The 25,599-nt window shown below is 41.4% G+C and overlaps 1 protein-coding gene across 1 annotated transcript; it reads left to right on the top strand.

Annotated features, from left to right (window-relative positions):
- LOC146461599 (polycystin-1-like) lies at positions 1-25,523 on the top strand. Its single transcript, XM_085086410.1, has 19 exons — positions 1-583; positions 1,799-2,488; positions 3,816-3,985; positions 4,955-9,939; positions 10,091-10,606; positions 11,087-11,346; positions 12,001-12,353; positions 12,874-13,056; positions 13,246-13,371; positions 14,238-14,423; positions 14,985-15,227; positions 15,509-15,673; positions 16,105-16,512; positions 17,393-17,623; positions 18,356-19,520; positions 20,326-20,792; positions 21,402-21,662; positions 22,638-22,803; positions 23,292-25,523. The coding sequence occupies exons 1-19, from the start codon at positions 472-474 to the stop codon at positions 24,725-24,727; spliced, it is 12,123 nt and encodes a 4,040-aa protein (XP_084942536.1). The 5' UTR covers positions 1-471; the 3' UTR covers positions 24,728-25,523.
- Positions 25,524-25,599: the final 76 nt, after the last annotated feature.

The raw sequence follows: 25,599 nt of genomic DNA, 5'->3' as shown, positions 1-25,599 counted from the left end.
AGTAAGCTTCAAAAAACAATTAGGTTAGATATCCTGTTTAGTATTCATGCCGTAATAAATTGTCTTTAGACCCTATTGTATACAAGTACAATATTCGTAGATATTTTACCTGCATTAAATTTCCTGAAAATTGACCAATCAAATAGTAGCGTTCGTTACAGCTGTCCAAGACCTTTTATTTGCAGTGTATGAAAACGAGGCTGTTTGTCTGCAGAACTATAATTAACTTGGTTTGGCTGAGACTCCTGTCAGTCGATCGTTTGGCACGTTTCTTTTTTGGTAGAACAAGCTCTGCAAATTCGCTCCGGAAATCAGTGACACATTCATTGCTACCAAGTGACATTCTGAGTCGCCGTATTTTAACCGCGCTGTATGAAACAAAGAATTGTTATGTTAACCTGAAAGTCTTATAAATTGTTTGCACATCGCGTGAGCATTTTTCGCATAGCGCGAAGCTGACAACCCAGAAAGATGTTGAAATGTTGCACCGTTAAAGCAATGATGAGACTTAGGACGCCAGCATATGTGTTCTTGGTGCTTGTTCTTTGTTCCTTGGTCAATTGCATATCTGCCTTTGACGTCGGTGAGTTTCAACTGTCTCGTTTGTAATCTTCAATAATATATATTTACATGGCAACGTCTCGCAGGTTTCGATGTTAATGTCACGGCTCTAGCCGGTCTTATATCATGTCCTCAACCCATCTTGTGCAGGTGAATTGTAAGAGAACGAATTACCGCTTGAAATTAACGGGATTAAGAGAAGAGCTTAAGAGAGAAAATTAAATGGACTTTTACCTTAGATTTTAACGTTCATCTCAACACGAAACGAACCTCGCTGATTTGTTGTTAATTTAATTTGACCAAATCTTTGCTTTAAAACCGCAGAAGTCGATTCCATGTTTTTAAAATGGACCTGGTTAAAGAGACCGCGAAGCCAACGTTTTCTTTTAATCATTATTATTACTTTTTTTATTGCTCTATCGTATTGCGGTAAAAATCACACAGTATCATTTTCCGTTTAAACTTGAATCCGAAGCTGCGGGGAAATTCAATTCTACATCAAGGAGCCCGGTTTGTCTTTTATCTATTTTAAGTTACCTCTCGAGATCTGTGTATCTTTGATAAGTTGCAAATTTGCATTTCAAGGAACGTTCCCATCTTAATTCATCACGTTTCATATCTTCCTTTTAGTGATTTCCTTTCGTAATGAAGTAAAGACATTATTGTTTCGACAAACGCAGAAATGACTTACCATTAACATCACACTCGCTCCACATTTAATTCCTTAGTTAAAAGGTGAAAGCAGATAGGGTTTACAAAAGCGAACACAAATGGGCTCTTAGCTTCCTTTTGTCTTTTATCGGCTTATTGTGAACAAAACTGATATAAAATACACTCTTTTTCATGAGAGAAATTTTTTTGTCAATAACAGGTTGTACGTAATCCGGAAGAAACGCGATTTCATTTAGTTTTTCTAACGTTCATCAGTTAACTTCAGTTTGAATCTCAGTCAATCGCAATGAAATGTTTCGGCCATAAACTGAATCCAAACATCTGGCTGTTGCGCATCAAAGATGAAATTAAGGGATTTAACATCAGTAATCCCCCTTTTTATGTAAAACCATTACCTCAGTTCACCTTTATAAGCGCTTGACTTTTAAATCTAATTCATTTTCATTTTTCGAAATAAAATTCTGCTTTTTAAATTTCCTTCACGCTCTGACCCCAAGCACTTGTCTCAGTCTTTAATCTTCGCTGATGTTTATATGTTAGATTCTAATCGTTTCCTTCTTTATAGAAAATCTCAAGATCGGCTGCTATTCAGAATCCCCATCAAGCAGGCAGTTCTTTGTATCCCCCGGTGACTATCAACCGGACACCCTTACACCAAACGACTGCGTAAAACTGTGTGGTAACATGAAATATAATTTCGCCGCTCTACAAAATGGCAACCTGTGTTTCTGCGCCAGCACTTTTAACGCCTCGCAGTCAGCAAGCTCAAGCTGTAATATTAACTGCACGGGAGATCAAAGCTATAAGTGTGGAGGGATATGGGCTAACTTGGTTTACAACTCTACTTCGTATGCGAGGAAGTTTGTAATAAACTACTTCAGCGCCCTAAGAGTCTTCGAGTGGGTTAATACGACTGCTGGTTTCGTGAACGAAAGCACGCCAGGCTTACAAGTGGCCTTTAATATCGGAGATGAAAATGGCGATTCGCCTGGGGATAACGAAAAGTTTAATTTTAGAGCATCATATTGGGGAAAACTAACCATTAAAGCTCGACCATTACACGTTAATCCTAAGCTGGATTATGTTAATCTGGAGTTAAATATCCGCGCCAAGCTACAACGGGCTGAGTTCTCATGCCCAACGAGTGTTCGCACGGGAGAAAAGTTTCGTTGCTTTGCGAAGATTTACGAAGGGACAGGTCTTCAAGCGACATGGCTGTTTCAAAATGGAGATGCAAAAAACATTTCATTACCAAGTAAGTTAAATTTATTCGCATTTGCATGGTTATAACGAGTTTTTCATTTATTTAAACTTTTACTTGTCGTTCGTCGGCACCCGTTTGACAACTGTTTGTTCAAAAGACAGGAGCGCCGTACGAATTAGTTTTGGGTTATGAAAAATAACTTTGATTAATTCGAGTTGTCACACAAAGCTGAGCAAACTAGGCAATGTTCCATGTGAAAGAATAGAAGGTTCACAAGCCATTTAACACTTCATTTCAACAACGAGAAAATTTAACAAGCAAAATAATAAAAATCTTCAGACTTGCGATAAGTTCCGTTTGTGTGTGTTTGGCAACAATTTTGTGTTTAAATTTTAAACGTCCAACAGACAGCATATCAAGTTGCCTTTTGTTTAAAAAGCTTATCCGATATATTTGGAGCATTCTTTCCGTTTATTTATTGTATTTATCAAGCGCCGACTTTCTTTACTCTTTTTGACACTTCACAAACACAGTCAGGACACAAAAGCAGCTGTTTTATTTTATGCTTTTAGCTTTCTGTTTCAGAAAACTTAAAGTTAAAATAGAGAAAAACAAAACACAATGACCTCCTTTTGTCCGGACCTTTGAGTTTTAATTTTTAATATAGTAAAAGTCGAAAACAATAAAAGAACCGTACTTTGTATGGTGCAGGTGAAATTCTAACTGTTTCAAAAACATGTAAATTGCGTTGTTATCAAGTTTTTCATAAAAGGTTCGGCAGTCATTTAAGACTTTTTACGATGTTATCAATAATGGATAAGCTGTAATATCGGCAGAGAAAATCTCAGATAATTTATTCAGTTTTGTTCCCTGCATCAATTCCTTTTCTCGTACAAGAGATTTTTTTATACGAATTTATAACCCATAAACTGAAATCATAAATGTTTCATTTCAATGCAAACAATATTGCTGACATGACATTGAGTTGATTTCCAAATAAGCGTGTGACGCAAATTCTGTGAAGGAAATTACAAATTCACCCTGCAAGTTGATATAACGAACCAAGTCTCTCATTAACCTTGACGTTAACACGAAACCAGTAAATTGTCTATGTACTTAGCCTCAAACGACCATCTCACAATATTTGTTGTTGTTGTTATTGTTATTGCTTTTTGTTGTTTTTTTTGCCTAGTTTTGTTTTGTAAACGTCTCCTATTTTCTTTAAGAGGAAATAAAAGACGACGGTGCGCAGTCTATGTTTTGTTTTGTGGTTGCGTTTTGTTGTTGACGATGTTTGTTTGTTTGTTTTGGTTTTCGTTTCTTTTCATTTTAAAAGCTAAAAGCAATATGTTTCAAAATTTTTATGTTCTCTCCCCAGACCCCCTGTACGTGCGTGCTGGCCCGGCCGTACCTCAGTGGGCTGTCCCGAGCCCAGCCTCCTTACACAGCTCAGGAGTGTTTTTGCTTCCCTCGTCTCCATTCTTATCCGAAGCGCAGATTTTAGCTCTGGAAATCTACGGACACACTGCTGGAGAAATCAAAGTTTTCGTAAGTGTTTTATATATCTTGAAGTTTTTGGAATATTTCATTTGTTTTTTCACTTTAAGAAAATCATTAAAATTGAGATTTTAATGATTATGATTATGATTATTATATTTGTCCCTTTCTGACTAGACTTCGATGCACATAATTCCCTTGAGATTGATGCTCCTGGAAATGAACTGAAGAATTTAGTTACAGAGCTTTTTTTTCCAGGGATTTTGTCAAGTTAATGGAGTAGGACCATTATCGGCCGCGAATCGATGGTCGTCAGCCGAAGGCCGACGCAACGAGCGATGAAGCACGAGACAATAGAAACGATGGAGAGATTTAGAACGACATTTACGGCAAACGGCGTTTATGTTTTCTTGAAAAAAAAAATTAGCACATCACGAGAATAGTGAAAAACAACTGTTGCTCTTGATGCTAACGTTAAACCACTCAATTTCACTGAGCAACAGAAAACAGCGAGCGGCAAATATAGAACAAACATGTTCACGTAGCAAGAGAGGATGAAGGGGTATCCTGTCTTGCACGTAGTCATTTCTGCCGCTTGCCACAAACGTAACATTAAACGGAATCGGAAACCACCAAGGAAGGCTTCTGGCACCCAGACTACGCAACTAAACTGATAGTACTGATACTACACAATCGAAAACAGTGTTCCAATAAAAATCGCCTTAGAATTCGGCTCTGTTTACGGAAAGCCGAAATGAGTTCATCTTGAGATGGCTTTTCTTCCTTGACGTTTTTACGAAAGGGCACGTTGCGTTGAAGTTAAAATTCTACATTCTGTGCTGTGTTGGAGGATAAAAACGGTCGTTTCGGGATGAATTCATTTCACTCAGTTCTGAAAAGGAAAATGACCAGCCAAGGCAATGATAGTCGTCCTGCGGAAAAGCTCATCTCGGGATTAAATAGTAAACGGATCCTTTAATGTAAAACATTTCCATTATTATTTTTTGGCATTAATTGCAGGTTATGCGACCAGTCTGCACCTCGCCAACTCCTCACTTCTGTCCAAAGAATCTATCTTGTGCAAATCAGCCATGCTCCATCCATTCCTCTTACGCATGCTCATCTCCCAACATCCTTTGCGCTTCAAAGTCCTGTTGTTATCCCCCGCCGAGTGGAAACTGTTCCCAGTCCCCCACGGTAAGCACCCTTCGTGCGAGTAACTTGAAAATAACCGCTGATATCGGCGTGTTGGCGATAAAAACCGGCTACAACTTGCACGTACTTCCCAAGGAAAAAACTTTGAATGTTTTGCCAGGAGATATGATCGCTTGGGGTCCAGCGACAAACGGGGCAATTACTCATCAGACAGGAAAAGCAAAGGTTTACCATTTCTCAGCACTTGACGCAAACGTGCTTCAAGTGGGATCGAATGTGTCAGTTGCCCATTCGCAAAACATATCGGACTTGACATACATGATCAATATCATTGGATCTCAGGCCTCCACGATCGAGCTTAGCCATCAGTATCTCTCGGCAGGAGAGTACTGGGCTCAAATCAACTTTACAGACACTCTTGGAAACGCTTTGTCAGCGGGCCTTCAAAGCATGCTTGTACAGGATCCCATAAATAGTATTAACCCTGTCTACCCAGTACTAGAATTTTCATTCTTTGGCGCAAGACTCAACCAAGAAATTGTCATTACTGTAAATATCTCTACCAATACGAATGTTACAGTGTCTTGGACTCTGGTGAACACCAGCACACTGCTGAAACAGGAAACGTTGCAGAACCTGGGAAGTGATTCTGTTATCGGCAGGCTGAATCAATCATTTGCCAGTTTCGGGATGCACGACCTTTTTGTGGAGGCAGCAAACAACGTTAGCACAGTAAACACAACTATTCTAGTTAACGTCCAAGAAAGTGTATCTGACCTCAATGTCTCTCTGATTTCAAATCCTGTATATCTGGGCGCTCCAACAAAGTTTAATGTCTCCGTGCGTGGATCAAACGTCAAATTCAAGTGGACATTTGGTGACGGCTCGTGGACGCCTTTTATTTCAAACACCTCTGTAATACACAGCTTCTCCAAGTTAGGAAGTCTGAACGTCACGGTGACGGCAGCTAATGTGGCGTATACACAGACAAGCTGGCTCACGGTGACCGTCCTTAACCCCCTCAGTATTACTGTGCCATTGCATGGCATGGTTGGTGTCCCTGTGAACCTTTCATGTTCATTGGTAGGATCATTCGCTTCAGATCAGCAATACTACTGGGATTACGGTGACACCAGCACCGAGCAAGGACTGAACAAAAATCACGTCTCACATAACTACTCCAAAGGAGGGACCTACTCCGTGTCGGTTAGGCTTCAAAACACTGTGTATGTGAATGCAAGCTCAGAGATTGTTATACTGGAGCAAGTATCGGGTCTAACCATTGATAACTTCACTGGAATAGAACTGTTTGACAACAAGACCTTCATAGCTCGGACAAAAACCGGAAATAATTTGACTTATGAATGGTACCTTCATGGCAATAAAACCATAACTATCTTGATATGTACTAATAACTCGATAGAGCTCTATTTTAACACAACCGGGTTTTATACTATGAGCGTCAACGTTTCCAATTCAATTTCCTCTGAATTTGCTTCAATCTCGTTTTATGTACAGCAGCGCATAACAGGACTTGGTATAACCGCTTTCCCAAATCCTTCACCTTCGAACAGCACCATAACTTTTAACCTTACCAAAGGTACCGGAAGTAACATCAAATACCGCCTTGACTTTGGTGACGGGTTCGTTCTGCGCGATTTTCCGTCCAATTATCTGTTTAATCGGACGTTTACTTCTGGTCAGTGGCAAATCATCTTTACCGGAGAGAACGCTGTCAATCACGTGATTGTATTCTATAACGTGACCGTACAAGATCCTGTGAAGAACATCACTGTAGGATTCACAGCCGAAAGGGAGTTTCACGGACGAAGAATTGTGGCAGTGGCGTCTGATACGAGGTTTTACAGCCTGGTATCGGAAGGTACAGACGTGTCTTTCCGCTGGAATTTTGGAGACGCAAGTAACAGCTATACTTTCAAAGGATCAAGAACTCTAACAGGCGGATATAATCACTCTGTTGGACACTCTTTCTCTCTTAGCGGTGAATTCAACGTCACGGTTAAGGTTTTCAACGTAATCAGTCAGCTCGTCGGGTGGGTTATAGTGCATGCGCAACAAAAAATCGAAGGGTTTGAGTTAAGCGTGGCTGACCGTGCGAGCCCTGGGGAGTCGATAGTTTTTCGATTCTCACAAAATAAAGGAGACAACGTGAGCTACATAATTAACTTGGGTGATGGTGGATCAAGCCAAATCATAACGGCAAATTCCACTGTTAAAACTTACAACAGCACAGGGGTATTTAACGTCACAGCGGAGGCTGTCAATCAAATTAGTTCACAGAATATAACAAAAACCATTACAGTGCAGCGTCAAATTCAAGGCCTCGCTTTCGTGCATCCAATCAGAGCAGTGGAAACGGGCTTACAGACTGTAATCTCGTGGGTTATCAGTGATGGGAGCGATGTCAAGTTTGTAATCGATTATGGCGATGGAACGGATAAACAGATTATAGACACTAACGCTGTTGGAATGAATGTCACTGTACTCCACAATTACACAACTAGTGGGGAGTATTCCGTGACTATCACTGCATATAACTTGGTAGGCCCCAATGCGACCATATCAGGGAAAGCCATGGTAGATGATCCGATAGTTGGTCTCGTAGCTTATGCCGAACGCAGCACAATACAGATGTATGAAAATGTGAACATTGTCGTGAAGATTTCGAAAGGGAGCCGGGTTACCTATAACTTCGATTTTGCGGATGGTTCTACTCCTGTAGAAACATTGAACAACAGCGTAACACATCAGTACGTAAAACACGGAGTTTTTAACGTTACAATTACTGCTAGGAACTCTCTGGTTTCATTGCAAACACAGCTTAATGATACCATCACAGTACAGAAACCAAACCAGCCGCTGGAGATCCGTGGACTCAACGTGTCCTGCAAAGCGACCATTCCTGGAAATGCAAGCGAAATTCGAATCAGTTATGAATACGGTTACTTGTTTCAATGCGAGGTTGACTTTGGCGATACAAAGAAGGAAACATTTTCTGATGCAACTCTGCCGCTTCCCTTGTTGCATACTTACAGCACAGTCGGTGTTTTTGAGGTGATTGTGAAGTGTGAAAATCAGTTCGGAAGCCACATTGTGAAGACAACTGCTCAAGTTGACGCAATCATCACAGGTTTGAAATTCAACGCAGGGAGTGGTTTGATTCAAAAAGAGTTTGGTCAGTCTGTGGTGGTCGAATGGGTTTGGTCAACAGGTACTAACATTCATCTCAGTGTTACGCTGCTGAATCATGGTTCTATTACAAGTCAGCAAACCGGTCAAACAGGTTCTGTCGAGTTAGATCGTACCCTATGCCCTAATCCAGGAAAATACGTTGTCGAGATTGAGCTTTCAAATTCTGTTTCTTCTCCACAAAAGCTTACAGCTAGAGTTACCTTTTTGGAGGAAATATCTGGTTTGACAGCCAGGGTCAATCCTGTGGCAAGAACTGGTTCTCCCATACCCGTTTATGTTTCCGTTGAGTCAGGTTTAGATGTTGAGGTTAGATGGAAATATGGAGATGGTGATGTTTACAACCGTCAATTCAGAGGCTATGGAAGCCAGACATTTGTCGCCACTCACGTGTATTCCACTCAAGGAGAATTTCAGGTCGAGGTTGTGACGTCAAACCAAAATTCCACACAACGTGTTAGACATAACGTAACAACTCTCAGTCCTGTGCAAGGATTTTCACTTCATCAAAATAACACTGTGATTTGGCCTGCAAGGAGTATTACTTTCCAGTTCAACCGAAGTGCTCAGTCTCCAGATCTTTTGGATGCAACATACCGCATCGAGTTTGGTAATGGGGAGAGTACGGAAAACAGGGCTATTAATCCCGTGCAAAAGCAGTTTAGTTACAGTCACTTGTACTCCAAACCAGGATGTTACAAGGCCAAGCTGACTATCTGGAATTTTGTAAGCCGGGTTGAGTTATTGGCTCCTGTTGAAATCATACAAACCATAACAAACGCACAATTGAAAGCAATGCATTCTAAATACTCCGTACATCCGGGAACTTCAGGGAGAGGTCCAACTGGAAACACTTTCCCCCTTGAGTACCCAGTGTCCTTCACGGTTACACACGATACGGGGACTTGCCTGACGTATGACTGGTCATACGGGGATTACGATGAATTAAGAAACGCGAGCACAGCTGTCTCTACCCATGTGTATCCTCTACCTGGGAGTTATGAAGTGATAGTTAAAGTTTATAACAGTCTTGGAGAAGAGTCCTTACGGCGAACGGTTACTCTACAGTTTTCAGTGATGGGACTGTATTTAGCTTCTAGTGGCCCAGCGAAGCCTGGGGAGAGCGTAACTTTTGTCGTGTTTTGCTCAAGCCTGGGAACGAATTCGCAATTTGTTTTCAACGCCGGGGACGGAAACAACATCACTCTCAGAAATTTTATGAAAAATACTGTTTTGAAGGCAGAAAAGCGCTACCTTGACCCCAATATCAACCTTCCGTTTGATCCATCTGGTTGCTATGCAACGGTGTATAGCCATAATTATTCCAGTCAAGGATTGTACGAGGCGCAAGTGTGGGGCTGGAATGACGCATCGCAGCAAACAGCGCGGACCATGGCTGTAATAACAGACAAACCTGTTCCAGAACTTCGTGTCCAAGTTGTTGGCGGCCAGAAGAGTCTATCAAATACTTCATCTCTGATTTATGGAAAGCGATTTTCTCTGAACTCTCGTGTGGAGATCCTAAGCAATAAAAGTTACTCGGTCAAGTTTAAATGGATTGTATACAAAGCAGACTCGTACCATGCCAATAGGTCTTCTTCTCACGTGCAGCTCCCCCCGGAATCAGGAAGAGAAGCGAGGTAAGATAAGATGAGGAGTACTGTGAGTCGCTAACACACGAAAGTGAGTTCAAGAAGTTTACGTGTGTGTGATTAAATTCATCCAATACTGAACGGTAACTTGTAGTAATTGTATACTGAGAAATAATTTGTTTGTTTATTTGTTCAACAGCCTTCCATCAGATGTCCTAACTAACCAGTCATCGATAATTATTCCCGCGTTAGGCCTGGGCCCTGGTGGTTACATCTTCCAGCTCACCGTCACAATATCAGGTGTAGGCGTAGCTAAAGCTGACTACACTTACATTAGAATCGCAGGCGCGGATATTGAAGCTCGCATCGTTGGAGGAGATTTGAGGTCACATGATTGGGAACAGCAGCTGATATTGGATGCATCTAAATCACGTGACCCTCTAATTCCAGGAAAGGAAGAATTAGATTTTACTTGGTTTTGCACCATCATTGAAGGTGACGCTGCTATTGTCAATTCAGGGTCAGGTTGTTTTGGAAATGCAAAAAAACAAGTCAGTTACACAGGCAACGTTTTGACATTCCCACCCAGAAGCCTCTTCGAAGCAACCACGTATGTTTTTACGGTTAACGTCAGTTCTACAGGAAGCGGCCGCCGGTCAACAGCAACGCAGACAGTGAAGGTCCTGATGGGAAACCCTCCTGATATCAGAATACGGTAAGATTCTCAATGGTTATTTGATGGACTACTGAAAGTATCTTTCCTTTCCTGGAAATAATTAACAATAGGAGAAGCGAAACAACCGTCGGAAGCGCAAGAGAATGGGTGCTAATGAACTGCGTAAAGTCAGAGCTGGTCATTGGTCTCGTGTTTAAACTTGAGATCTGAAGATCTCAGGATAGAATCCCGCCACCTGACCACTGGCTTTCAATTCAACAAATAGCCAGCTGGTGAGCCTCTTCTCCCCTCCCCACCCTCCTATTCGTACTTCAGTGAGTTGTCCATAAACAGCATAGTTTATCGTGCTTGCTTTCGGATTTCCGATTTCAAAAAGAAGTCGGACGAAGATGATAGAAGATGTGCCGTATTTCTGAATCCGTACGAGGTCTCTAATGGTCAGTAAAGTACTAGTACAGTACTAGTTCGCGTTCTTTATTTATACTTGGCTAATAATTCATTCATTTCCTTCCAATCCAGTTGTGACGGGTCGAATTGTGGAAAGTACCTGAATCGTGCAAGCAGATTGATACTGAAAACCACGTGTCTTAACTGTGACGACATCCAAGCTATCAGTTATAACTGGTCAGCGGAAGACGTCCAATCGTCAGCTCCTTTTCCGGTGTGGCCGGACAGAGCCCTCACGCTGAGAAATTTTCAAAATGCGGTCATACTTGGAAACACGTTTAAGAGCGGCGCTTCATACAGAATCAGGATCGTCGCCAGCAGACTTAACTCAGGTTAAAAACAAATGCATTCTGTCTTTTTATATTCGTTTACATTAGGAAGCTGATTTCTGAAAAGTTATAACAAATTTGTTGGGTTCATTTTTTATTCGTTGTAGGTGGATAAATATGAACAAGATTTTAAATTCCTATGTAAATTTTAAAACTCCGTTTCAACGTCAGGAAGTCTCACGGTTGCTAGGCAAAATTTCCGAAAGCAAAGTTGCCACTGACAAAACACATCAATCAAAAATTTACACTTCAAAGTTACTGGAAAAAAAACTGGAGATTGATTTTCTTCAACACTTAATATATGATTATTACCAACAATCACTTTCATTTCAAAATTATCTTTTTTTAAGTAAAGTAAAGTGATGTGAAGCGAAGTGAGGTGGACAGGGGTAAAATGGATGGGAGGGGCGTGGAGAAGAAAATGTAGAGGAGTGGAGAGGAGCAGAGTAACATGGAGTGGAGCGGCGTGGAATGGAGGGGAGGGGAGGGAAGGGAAGGGGAGGGGAGGGGAAGGCAGGGAAGTGTAGTGGATTGCAGTGAATTGGCGTGGTGTGGAGTGTAGTGGAGTGGAATGAAATCACAGGCAGCACTACAAAGTGGTGATCAAACTCCCTAGAATACTCCTTCATACCTCGTCTGACATTAATCTTTTTTCAGGAGCCCAAGGATTTGCTGAATATAACATTATAACCAATCAGCCGCCCAAAGAAGGCACGTGTGACGTCACACCCAAAACAGGCGAGGAACTGAAAACAAGATTCTCTTTTTCATGCAGTGGTTGGCAGGATGAACATGAACCGCTAAACTACGAAATGTTTTACTCTCATCCACGTGACAGTAAGGATCCAAGCTCCGCTGAGAATGGCGTCCTGTTCTTCTACGGTCCTTCTTTAACAAAAGCTGACTTTTTATTTCCTGCCGGGAAGGAAGGTGACGGTCATATTATTGAGGTTATGGTGACAATAAAGGACGCTTACGGGGAGGCCGTGGAAAACAAGTTGCAAATAAAGGTATTGTTTGTTTGCTTGGCGTGTTGTTGTTGTTGCTGTTAATGATTATTGGAAAATACACAAAGTTTCTTGTGGAAAATACTGTTTACCTTCTTTCATTGCTTTCTTTTCCATGTTCGTAACAAGATGAACTTGTCATGAGTTTACTTTGTTTAAAACTTTGTGACTTTTCCTTTAATTTATCTGACATCAATTCGATATGACACTTAAACAACGTACTGCTTTGAATTATCAGCCCGTATCGCAAGGAAAATTCTGCCTGGGCCGAATCAAATCGGCTGACATTTTTAGCGTGAGATGTATTTTGGCTCGACATAAAAATACTTCTTGCTCATCAAGCCGAGCTGATATTTCATCCCCACCCCCTCCCAAACAGGCTGGTATTTGGCCCCGGGCGGGGCCAATCACCACTGGGCACTACTCAGTCAATAAGTGCATAATTTCGAAAGTGGTGACGTCAGAGTGGCATGATGTCAGAGGCAAGGAGTACGTCACGTAACTTTCCATTTTTCGTCCTCAGGTAAAACCAAGGATTGTAACTAAAGAAGAATTGATAAGCAAAACTCTTGCGCCAGGAAATGATATTGAGAAATCACTCGGTCTTGGATCAGAGAAGATCGCTGCACAGCTGATAAACGCTGTTAGCAACAAACTCAACAATCAGAACGATTCTACCGACTCTTCTGTGGAAGAAAACCAGCGGGTAAGTTCACAAAGACTCTGGTACCGGCAGGTCACGCTATTTAAAGTGATTTTGTCACACTTGGCTACACTATTTGTAAGAGTTTAGTCACGCAAGATCAAAGTATTGAGCATTTTGGAACGAGATTGCAAGTGGGTAAATATTAAGCGAAAACAAGCTAATTACCTTGTTTCCTTTGTTTGGTTTTAGATTCGTCTGATGATGATCAAGTACTTGGCTGATTTCCGTATACAAACGCTTGATGACGTATTGCTTAGTTCCCAGACTCTCCAGGCCGCAACCGGCGTTGCCAAGGAGACGACAGTAGAAGCACAAGTAAGGAGAACTGCTAAGGGAAAAGTAACAAAAGGAGTTTAAATATGATCACAATTTCACTGTTTTACTTTGTAGTCATGTACAATAGATACGCTAGCATACAGCCCTCAAAAAGATGGCAAAGTATTTTGCATCGGCTTTTAACACAAGTCTTTAAAACTTAAGTAATATCGTAATTCCTTGAACAAGCACCCTGGATGCGTATTTCAAATTTCGTATTTTCACCTTAAATTTATGGACAAGTTCATGTCCAAGTCAATCCGAACGTGAGTTAAGTGTAACCTCCTCTTGGTAAGGGTTTCGCAGTTCTTCCAGTTTACATGACACCAAGGGCCGCTTATCCGAGGGACAGAGCCCCGTCGACGATTGAAGTGTAATCAAAGATATTTCTGTAAAGGATGAAGCATCATCCAGTCGCTAACTGTTTGGACGATATGGCTGGCTACTTAGGCCAGGGCATCGTTCGATCGATATAAGGCCTCCAAAGAGTTCACAGGCAGCATTTCACATTATTGACCAAGCATTAAAAAATCGTCAAAATATCAGCATAAGTCAGATCAAGGACCAGATTGTACTAAGAAAATTAACTGCCATAATTGGTTTTCGTTGACTTTGTTGATGGTCTCAGGGCGTCGTCACCCATGTACGTAATCAGAGTGTTTCTCTCTAAGGACTATCGTCCGATAGTTGCCTCGGAACTTACATATTCTTAAAACAAATATGAGCTCAAGAAAACAAGCTTAAATGCTAGTTGAAATGGTGGGGCAAGGTTTTCTCATTTAGCCATTTTATAAGAATACCAAACCCAAAAGAAAATCAAAGTTACTTTCAACACTCAGTTGAAAATTCCTTATTTGTTATTCTAGGCTTTAGCGGCAAAGCAGTATGCCACAATGGCGGAGAAGCTCACTAAAGAGTCCCAGGGAGGGGAGGATGGGGGAGTCATTGAAAAGATCTCCAAAGAAATCCTCAAAGGATTGTCAAATGTATTCCTTGCTTCTGCCAGCAGCAGCGGTGAAAGTTCTAACAACATCGAGAAAGAAGCTTCTCAGGTAGGGTTATTAGTAGTCATTTCCAGCGGCCCGTTTATTTCCTGACAATCCATCGAAAAATCTCCTTTCCTCCCACATCATTGGCATTTCGCTTTAAGGCCCTTTTAAAACGTGGTGGCAGTGTCGTGCTAAGCTGGCTCAATTTTAGCACGAATGTAGCGCGACTTGGTTTCAGACGTAGATTTTAATTCAGTTGAACTTTGGAAAGACAAAACTGAGCGGTTGTACGATAAATCAAGTTGGCCCAATTAACCAAGTTTTGTAATGTAGTTACATGGTATTCATGTTTGGCACGGCAGTCGCACCAAGTCGAGCTATCGGGCTGCGTGTAGCACACTGAACAGAGCTTGCCGTGTCACACGACATTGATACGACTTCAATTCAGTTTCAAACGTCGTCTTCGGCCGTGCTAAATGCGATGAATTTAGTTCGGTATGACATTAGCGCGGCGTTTGAAACCAGCCTAACCTGTTATAACCTATCATGTCATTCACACTGATGCGTTTTGTCAGGTTTTACAAAAGCATTGGATGATCAATAAATTTTGTTGTTTTTTTTTAGGAAGTGTTGGTTGAAGTTCTTGGTCTCGTGGAAACAGTTTCAGATGCGGTGCTTTATACCATGATGCCAGGGCAGAGCGCAGTCGTCATGAAAACCAAGGGTGTGGCTATTGGCTTAACCAAACAAATGCCAAGTAAACTGGCCGGCCTTTCAGTCGACGTGGGAGGAGAGGGACAGTTTGTGTTGCCAAATAACGGCAGCCTGATGGACAGAACAGGAAATAGCTCCTATATCACAACAACAGTAAGTTGAGGAGTGACTTGACAAATCAGTAACAAATAAAGAAGACAGGACCGAGTATTACCAAGAAAGCATGGTGTAGTAGAGAGATGTATGAAGCACTTGCCTCAGACTTGTGTTTTCTACATTGTTTCTGGAATGACCAGCTACATATGACGACCCTAGACTTCACCACTTAAGGATACGGATTTTAAAGTATTTATTCCATCTAATATTAATTACCATAACCTTTTATATGCGTTGTATGCTTGTGTTTTACATTTATTTTTCGTATCTCTCTACAGTTTACAGCACTGTCCACCAATCCATTCCAAAGTTCCGGTAATTCCACCCCAGTCAAGTCCAATCCAATCTCACTGGTGCTCAAAGGGTCTGACGGGAACGTTTTACCCGTGGAGAGTCTGACGTCACCAATCAATGTATTTCTGCCTCAGGAAGATCCTCCGCAGGTAATTAATAAAAGGTCGTTAACTGTTAACTGTTATTTTGTGGCTTTCATGACCAAACTGGAGGCCTTTTTACTGTTATGGAGAAGCAAGGTCAATGTTTAGCCAGATCCTAAGATCTTGTAAGTCGAACCCAGTGCATCTCAGAATACCTGTATCACGCACTACCAGATACAAACAATCGCTTTTTCCTAGAGGTGCTAAACTTAACTTAACTTAATTAACTTGACATAGTTTCACTGTATACATACATGTAGTGTTTTGAATTTTTTTTCACTGTAATATTACCGTAATTCTTATCGCCAACGGTAATAAATAAAGGTATTATTATTATTATTATTATTATTATTATTATTACTATTATTATTATTATTATTATTATTTTTATTATCATCCCATCATGCAATATTGTTTTCTTTTATTTCTCCTCATAGATTTCACTGAACACCTTTCAAACTCCTTCAACAAGTGGTTCAATGACTTTCCACAAAGTAACTTTGCCTAACCACGACAGCGTCATAAAAGCTAAATTCCCTCCGTCTGACGGAAGTTCAGGTCTAACAGTTTTCTTCCGCTACAACGAACGTCCCTCTCAAACTGACTACGACTTCCAAATAACTCTCCCGCACCAGGACCTCACGGTGGGATCAAACTACACGGTGTTTGTTACAAACGATCACATAAAGGAAGCGGGGGACTATTATTTTGGAGTTCTCCCGAGTGCGCATGACAATAATCTGGAGCCGATTGGGACGACTATAGACTATACCTTTGACGTCATCAGTACAGCCTGCTATTTTTGGAATGAAATTTCTTCAGACTGGAGCACCAAGGGATGCAGGGTAAATTTATTGTTTCTGTTTTTTTTTCTGTTGTTAACAAAGAAAAGCAATCGATACTTAAATTGGTGTGGGTCAAAGATGATGTATTTGAGTCAGGATCAATTTATGGCACCATTTTGTATTAATGTGGTCAGAAAACTCACTGCAAAACGTAAGGCGGACAACATCGGTATACTAGTTCTATCTGTTTACCCTACAGAGGCGTCCCCCTTAAAGGCATTGTAGTCACAAAAAAACATGGTCATAAAACGTAGCTGCACTGTGCCACTACCGTACCACAGGATTACCAGTCCTACTAATTAAGGCTGGTTTTCATATGATCGCGGATCGCAGTTCGCAGATTGCAGATCGCAATAATGTCTGCGATCGTCTGCGATCATATGGAAACCAGCCTTTAGATAGAACATGGTTCTATCTTCTGCGATCGTCTGCGATCGCGATCGCAGGATCGTAGACGATCGCAGAAGTAGTTTCCATATGATCGCAGACGATCGCAGACCTTATTGCGATCTGCGATCATATGGAAACCAGCCTTTACTTAAAGTATCTTCCATAAACAGACGACTGAGTACACCAGTTATGTATGTCTCATTGGACTTAATTCATCTCTGAGCTGCCACACTTGCCCTCTTTAGAATGAGTTCCTATTTTGAACTGAAGGAGCTTTTCACAGTACAACACAGTACAGACTTATTTTGAACGTACGTGTGTCTAAGCGATACAAACTAACCACATCTCCTTTCTCCTATGTCCGCAGTCCATACATGATTTTTTCGTTTTTTTGTTTTCATATCTATTTTTTCAGTCCATATATATGATTGTTTTCGTCTTTTCTCGATCATAGTCACAAAAATCCCATTTTGTTGTGTCTTTCCCTCAGGTTCATGAGCAATCTACACGCAGCCGAACTCGTTGCCAGTGCACACACTTGACGTGGTTTGGTGCCGATTTGTTCATCCCGCCAAACAAGCTGGACATCAACGCTTCACTCAAGGAATTAACACAGATTCACAAGCACCCCGCACTACTTGCTACCTACTGTGTTATTATTGGATTATACATCCTGGCGCTGGTGTGGGCCAGAAGAAAGGACAGGAAGGACATCACTAAGGTTTCTTTGATAAAGTGTTTGACGTAATATATCAAACACGAGAAGGTGTGTTTCATCAGATATCCAAACACTGAGAAGTAGATTGAAAAAACGAGGCGCAGTCGGGTTTTTTTAAACGACTTCGAGGTGTTTAGATATCTGATGAAACACACTTTCGAGTGTTTGATATGGCTTCTCAAATGATCAATAATTCTTGGAGAAATTCAAGGCTAAAGTTGGCGAAATTTTATGGTAATTAGGATCACATATCCAAACCACGGTCACAGTAGTGATTTTCTTTGTTTTCTCTTGATAAATTGTTAATGAGTTTGAGAATTTTAGAGAGAAAATTACCGATGAGTTGAATGTCAGTTTGTGCCGTAAGAAGAAACACATTGCGTGATAAAGGCTTTCGGCTAGCGGGCAATTTTGACCCCGTTCGCATGTTACTGTTCCTTTCAACTTTCTTTTAAACAAAGACCACTCGAAGTGTAGCTATTTCTAGCCACACTTTAATTACATGATTTCCGCATGCTTACAAAAACAATACATTGCCCATCAGACTACGACAAAACAACTGTTTTTTGTTTGTTTGTGTATATTTACTTGATAACAAGAAACGACAGGAATGTTTATTTTGAATTTCATATCTTCCTTTTCACTCCAAAAGCTTGAATCTAGAAATTTCATGTATCTGATGATTTTCGCTATGTTTTACTTATTGCTATTTCTCACAGATTCGTTTCCTTTCAGGTTGGTTTGGTACCCGTGTTAGACAATGATCCAGCTGACCGATATCGCTATGAAGTAACAGTTTACACTGCGCGCGGAAAGAAGACAGGCACAACAGCTAACGTCTCCATTCTCATTGCGGGTGAGGAAGGGCAAAGCTCGGTGCATATGCTAAAAAGCACGTCCAGATTATGTTTACAGCCAGGTGGTGTTGACTCCTTCCTTGTCACTACCCCAGACTGCCTTGGAAGTCTGACATTTATCCGTATCTGGCACGATAACACCGGAAAAAGCCCATCATGGTTTCTTTCACAGGTGGTCATCCGGGATATTGAAACTGATGAGAAGTTCTTCTTTCTGTGCAACCATTGGCTGGCGTGCGATGAGGGTGATGGACAGGTTGACAGGCTGTTTCCAGTGGCGGGAAAAGATGAACTGCGCGACTTCGTCCATCTGTTCAAGACTAAGACATCACGTGACTTCTCTGACGGACACTTGTGGTTTTCCATCGCGTTTCGCCCAGTGCGCAGTCGCTTTACGTGCGTTCAGCGAGTGTCGTGCTGTTTATCTCTTCTGATGTGTTCAATGTTAGCGAACGTCCTGTGGTATAGAACACCCATGGAGAAACAAAACAGCGTATTAATAGATATCGGCTTCTTTGAATTCACGTGGCACGAGATTATTATTGGAATTCAATCGAGCTTAATCGTCTTCCCAATAAACTTGTTAATAGTTCAGTTATTCAGAAACAGAGCAGTGAGTCCTAGGGCCAAACAGAAATACGCCGAAAGAACGACGACTGAAGAGAAGCCGAAAATCTCAGAGGCTGAAAAGCGTAGAGCTCGTAAACAAACCGCTGTGTCACTTAGCGATATCACACCAACAAATTCAGAAAGCGAACGAGTGGTTCTCAAACAAAAAGTACAAGTGACACAGAGAAATCTCACAAGCATACGCGCGCCATTGACCCCGCGCAAGGATTCATGGGACGAAGAATTTTTCGCCTCGCTGCTTGAGAGTCAAATTGATTTAACATCAGGAAACAAAGAAAAGGATTCAAAGAAACAGAAAACCCTGGAGAAAGACGATCTCGTGGGAGAAGTACCCGACTTTTTATCGTCCGATATATACTACTACATGTACCAGGACGAATCACGTGATCAAGAAAAAGGTGAAGTGAACATCGGTATGACTTTTTATTGTTTTACCAATCCCGTTTATAATCTTTATTTGGGAATGTTAAACTGTTTCTCCCACAAAGAACGAAACGATAATTTAGTTCTGAGTCCCAAACCTACAATTAAACTTAATGAATTTTCCTCGAGAGGAACTGGTTCTTCTTTCTTGGTGATGTTTGTTACCCCGAGGGATCGTTTGACTGATTTTGAACAAAACGTGATAGCTTATTTTGTGTGGCGCTGATTAAAATACACCATAAATCCCCTGTACAATCATGTAGCGGCTGTTGTTACAGTCATTCGTGATTTGATAAGAAAAAGCATACTTTGAGTTCCTTGCTGATCGGTTCAATAGTCTCTCGTGGCGCACGCGTTTCCAACAAAAACCCCACTTGCTTTCCACTGATAGAGTTTTCATTAAGAGTAGTAAAACCAAAACCAAAGTAATTACTCTGGCCAATCACAACAGACGCAAACAGTGCGATGAACCAATCAGAAATCGAAGCAAATATATGTAACCGGCGGGAAGCGCGGGAAAACGCGTGCGAGTAAGGCACAATTGGTTTGGGTTTTGCTTCTGATTGGTTGAGAAAGTGGCACGTGATTTGCTGGCCAATCACAGAGCGAAGTAAAGCAAACCAAAGCAAACGTGAAATTACTTTCGACACTCAATTGAATGACTAAGGCCGAAACGTCTGTAATTTCTTTAGTCACTTGCAAGGTTGTCAGTGATAGGGTATCCTCGATGCTGGCCTCATGATCATGAAATAAATTTGTTACATATACTAACCTACTGGTATTGTTTCCTCTCAGTTTCAGCAGTTTTCCCAGGGTCGGTTTGCAGCAGGGATTCTGTAGAGTCAACCGCCGATTTAGTTCCCACAGACAAACCCAAGGAAAAGAAAGAGCGAAAGAAGCTGACATGCTTGTTTCCATGGTGGTTGGTGTACATTGGCTGGTTCTTTTGCCTTTCCACAGCAGCTGCTGCTGGCTTCTTCACCCTGTTGTACGGATTACAATTCGACAACAAACAGCAAGAAGAGTGGCTTGTGTCCATGTTTGTATCCATGTTTCAGGACATCTTAATCAGTCAACCGCTTAAGGTGATAATCATCGCCATCTTGTTTGCGCTGCTTTTGAAGAAACCACAAGATGAAGAAGATGACGTCATCAATTCCGAACTGGCGCGCGATGAGGAGTGGCTCGAGAAAAATCTCACGCAGACGCAGAAAGGAGAAGCTAAGACCGCTGACACGCAATCCCACCGTCCACCAGATAAGGTAAGTAATGTATTATCGCTGGATAATGTGTATAGATATTATTTATTACCTATTTTATTGCTTTGTCTGATCCCATTCAATTTCAGTTACTGGAGACAAAAGCGAAAGAAATAGGAAATTCATAGTATGAATGAGCAATTTTTGGAAGCTTAAAAGTTAAAAAAAACATTCCAGATCTTGCAATTAAGTTTACGCAGAACCAAGTACTCGTTCCCAGGGCTTTAATTAAACGCCCGTCCGAGTTTCCAGGGAAAAAATTCTAGGAACGAGTTTGCATCTTTTAGCTAAGCTGGCATGGTACTGAATTGTAGATTGCTGATCGCTAGTCATGGCGTAGCTAGCCATGGTGTAGCTTTCTCATATTCCCATGATGTTTTGCTCTGTATCTCTCCGTGTTCAGGTGCATAGCTTGGTAGCACGTGAACTACTACCGGAGCTGATCTACCGAAATTCTCGACATTACTCCTGTATCAGACAAACGTTCCATCCACTGGACAGGGGTGGTTTGGGTTGAATATTATACTCCCGTTTTCGTTTTTGGCTTTTTTTTTTTTCAGATACTATTTTAAAACTTTTTCTTTATTTTCTACTCGCTTGTTATCTCTCCAGATTCTGCTTCATGCCGCACGCGTCCGCCTCTTCAAAGAAAGGAAGATGCACTCGGTCATACGGGAAATCGTGTTCTACTTTCTATTTGTGTGGGCGGTTCTATTAATAGCGTGCGGCCATAGAGATCCGTACGCACACTTCATGACGCAGAACATGGAGAACACGTTCGTTGGTCGTCAAGAATCACCCGGCGGAGGTGAGGATGACAGGCATGAAACGACCGACAAGCATGATGGGGATGATATCATCAAGCTTGCTGATGTAAGTACAGATTGTCGAGTGGTTAATTGGTGCGTCGGACTTTAATCGGAAATAGTTACATTCCTAAGTAGATAGTCGCGACTATTTGCGAGCTTGAACCTTTGAAAGCAATTAATTGGATGTTTCAGTGGTGATTTCATTGCTAATTTAATCATACATTGTAAGTCAAATAGAGATGTCGAAGGAGAATCGAGTCCAACGCAAGTTCTCAGAGTCTTGCCTTCTTTATAGAATGAATACTTTTCAAATTATAACAACAGGTACGCAAACTGACACTTTTAAAAACGGTTTTCAATTGATTGTGGAAGGTAATTCGTATTCTTTTTGGTTTTGCCTCACTGGCTACGCTCTGCGAATGGTTATCAAAACTCGCTCAGCCAACGAGAAGCAAATCTTAATCGTGATTCGCTCGCACGATTTTTCCCGCCCTTGACACCATGCTTCGAATTCTGATTGGTTCTTTGCGCTGTTTACGTCTGTTATGATTGGTTAGAATAATTACTTTCGTTTTAGCCCGAGTATCAGGCCTTCCTAATACTCAGGCTACCTTCGTTTTGGTTTTACGGCACTAAAATTAAAGCCGCTCTTTAAATGGAACTAGCTGGTACCTGGGAAGGAAATTACAAAAAAGTACATTCAAATTTCTTTCTGCCCAGGGGCAGATTGCCAAGTCACCTGAAAAACTGATAAGAGATAAATTGAAAGTCAGTCGCGTTGTAGTGTAATCTTTGTCTTTTTGCACGCAAATTACTGTCAAGGTTTTCTTTGATTTCAAAGAATACCCATATAATTACGACCATTCTGTCAGATGTAAAGGTGTAAAATGCCACCACATCATTTTCCAAAAACGAATTCTTCACGCATCAGATCGCAGATGGGGATTTATATCAGATTAGTCTTAAACAGCGAGGGCAGATGTGGTCTACACTAGTATCAATTCTATTCATGTCACGTTCGTCCTAAATGCACCCACAGGTCACCAATATTGTTGACTTCTGGGAATGGATGAATCAGACTCTAGTCCCAACCCTCTTCAACGGTATATGGTACAACGGCAAGTCTGGGGAGCCTGGGTTCGTGAATGACAAGATGTCGTATGTGGTGGGCGTGGCTCGCATGAGGCAGCTGCGAGTGAAGAGCGGTAAGTGCCCGGATGTTAAGGCAATAAAAGCAATGAAATCTTGGGCTGGCAACAATTGAATTACAGTATTTTATGAAATGTTTGCGGACGGGAGTGTAATTTTGCGAATTGTCTACGTGGTGGGGGTTGGAGAAGGGACGTTGCTGGGGCACAGTTTTATAAAAATTAATGATTTTTTTCTAAGGGGATGGGAGTTCATTTTGAGAATGCAATTTGATCAGTGGTATTTGCTGGACCTTGAAGAAATACACAAATTGTTCTGAATCGACCTCTTTTCACCAAGGTCTGGATTTGGTGACATTAATGTGAAAGTTTGGAAAGTGAAGTAAACAGGGTTTACGGAAAATCAGTTTAGGGGTAAATGAAATTCTACGGGATCTTCTTTGGGCGGATTGTGAGGAAAATAACAAAAAATCTACCAAACGGGAAAATATTTGGCTCGAAAGTACAACTGAGCTTCTGTTTCGCCTTGTTTCCCTTTATTTCAGGCGCGTGCAAAGTTCACCAAGTGTTAGAAACATATTTGGGGGCCTGTGAAGAGCCTTACTCGTGGGAAGCTGAGGATCAGACTCTCAGCTACGCACGTGGTTGGAAACCAGCCAATCAGAACAGTTCTTACGATTCAGGCTGCAGCGCGTGGCACTACAAGACAACTACTGAACTCAAAACACGTCCTTTCCTGGGGCACTTCGCGCTGTACCGTGGAGGCGGCTACAAAGTTGACTTAGGTTCAACTATTAACGATGCATACTCCCTGTTAAACGACTTGAAATTAAACGGCTGGGTCGACAAATACACACGCGCGGTATTTGTCGAGTTTACAGTGTACAATGGTCACAGCAACCTCTACTGCGTTGTCAACTTGTTGCTGGAGTTTACTGCTGCGGGTGGTGTTGTCCCATTTATACAGCTGCTCTCAACAAGAATCGATCGCTACGTGGGGAATTTTCTGATATTTGTACTCGTCTGTGAAGTTTCTTTCGTTCTTTTTACTCTGTTGTTTACCTATCGCGAATTTAAGCGGTTTCTTAAGTCAGAGCTTAAGAATTACATGGCTGAATTCTGGACATGGATTGAGCTGACTCTAATAGGATTGTCATGGACCAGTATCGTCCTATATGCGATCAGGTTTGGACTGGACAAATACACAAAAACGTCCTTCCGCGAGAACCCTGGACAATTCGTGGACTTCCAACACCTCGCTCTTGTTGATCAGCTATTCGGTTATGTTTACGCTTTCGTTGTGTTCATAACATCGGTCAAGTTTCTCCGACTTTTTAGGTTCAATCGTCGTATGTCTCTACTCGGTTCCACAATCAAATCTTCGGCTCGGGAACTCGTCCACTTCGGAATCATCTTCGGGCTGGTTTTCGTCGGGTTCTCGCACCTGTGTTATCTAGTATTCTCGCACGAGCTGTACAAATTCCACACTTTTGTGACAACGGTTGAAACTCTTATCAGCGTGATGCTTGGAAAGTTTAGCTATGTTAACCTGGAGCGCGCCAACAGGGTTCTTGGACCCATGATGTTCTTTTTCTACAGCATTGGAGTTGTGTTCATTCTTGTCAACATGTTTTTGTCCATCATAATAGAAAATTTTAACAAGGTCAAACAACAGAACGACCTCCAATCCAACGAGCACGAGATCATCGACTTCATGACCGAACAGTTTTTGAACTGGTTGGGATTCAAGTCGCGTTCAATTTTTAGAAATCGTGTCGGAGCTGGATCGGAACATACGAGACCAAAATACAAGAAAATGAAACGGATTGATGAGGCACAAAGGCTGAAAGAAAGGGTCGATCGACTTGTAACGCTTATCAAGAAAGTACATTTTGATATCAAAGAGGACGACGATTTTCTCAGGAACGATGGAGAAGTAACTTACTTAATTCCAGAAATCCAACTCGAGTCTTACGCTTGAGCGAATCAAATTACAAGTTTAATCATCTCCATTTTTTTTTTTTTTGTTTTTTTTTTTTTGCTGTGGAATAATGGAATAACCTGCCGAGGTCCTTCGCGGGAAGCAGCAAATCTAAACGCGCTCAAAGCAACTAACTAAAAAAGCTTTCCTGATTTGTTAATATGTAAATAGCAGAAGTGGGTTTTAATTTTTATATTATATAACGTCTTTTTTTTTTTTTCATTTTTCAAAACGTTATAGGGTAAACTTCGTGTTTTCATCAAGATAATCAGTGTTCTTTGTTTGTGTTATTTGTACAAATTAACATCTTGAATAAACATGTATATTCGCATCTTAGAATCGTCCGACACGAGTAAGAAAATGTTAAAACAAAGCCCAGTGCGTGAGTCAGATAGGGTAGTTCAGCTCAGCTCAACCTCTTGATGTCTGTGTTGAACAAAGGACATCAACTGGGCGTTAGACAGGTGTGAAGAGAATATCACATTGAGGTGCTCCTCGTCTAATATTTACCCTCCTTTGTAAATGCAATGCGAGCAGTTACCCAACACCTCTTTCTATCAACGCGAACGGTTGCTTGACCACTGAAATAACTGTTACGAAGGGGGCTATTCCTTCATGCCCCTAGGAAAGTGAACTTGGGAAACATATAATCAACTATAATGAAATGTAGCCTAGCACCAAGGGCGCCATTCTTGTGAGTGATGGTTCCCTCTTTGAACACTCGTTGCTTACAACTAGATGGGTTTGAAACAAGTCAGACTATTCAAACAGCAGACTGGTCAGGCTGCAGCCAGTTGTGATGTCTCTATTCGTTTTGTTTACAACGGAGACTACTGCGCTTACTGCTGAAGTTGTGCCACCCAGTGACGTCT

The sequence above is a fragment of the Pavona decussata genome, unplaced genomic scaffold, assembly GCF_977016875.1.
Source record: "Pavona decussata unplaced genomic scaffold, jaPavDecu1.1 SCAFFOLD_195, whole genome shotgun sequence".
Taxonomy (NCBI): Eukaryota; Metazoa; Cnidaria; class Anthozoa; order Scleractinia; family Agariciidae; genus Pavona; species Pavona decussata.
The sequence above is the reverse complement of the archived record's forward strand: the minus strand, read 5'-3'. Positions and strand labels throughout refer to the sequence as shown.

Bases quoted from the DNA above. Each gene is read 5' to 3' on its own strand.
- LOC146461599 (XM_085086410.1), top strand. From the start codon at position 472: ATGTTGAAATGTTGCACCGTTAAAGCAATGATGAGACTTAGGACGCCA. The intron at 584-1,798 runs GTGAGTTTCAAC...CCTTCTTTATAG, and splicing joins CATATCTGCCTTTGACGTCG to AAAATCTCAAGATCGGCTGC. The intron at 10,607-11,086 runs GTAAGATTCTCA...CTTCCAATCCAG, and splicing joins CCTCCTGATATCAGAATACG to TTGTGACGGGTCGAATTGTG.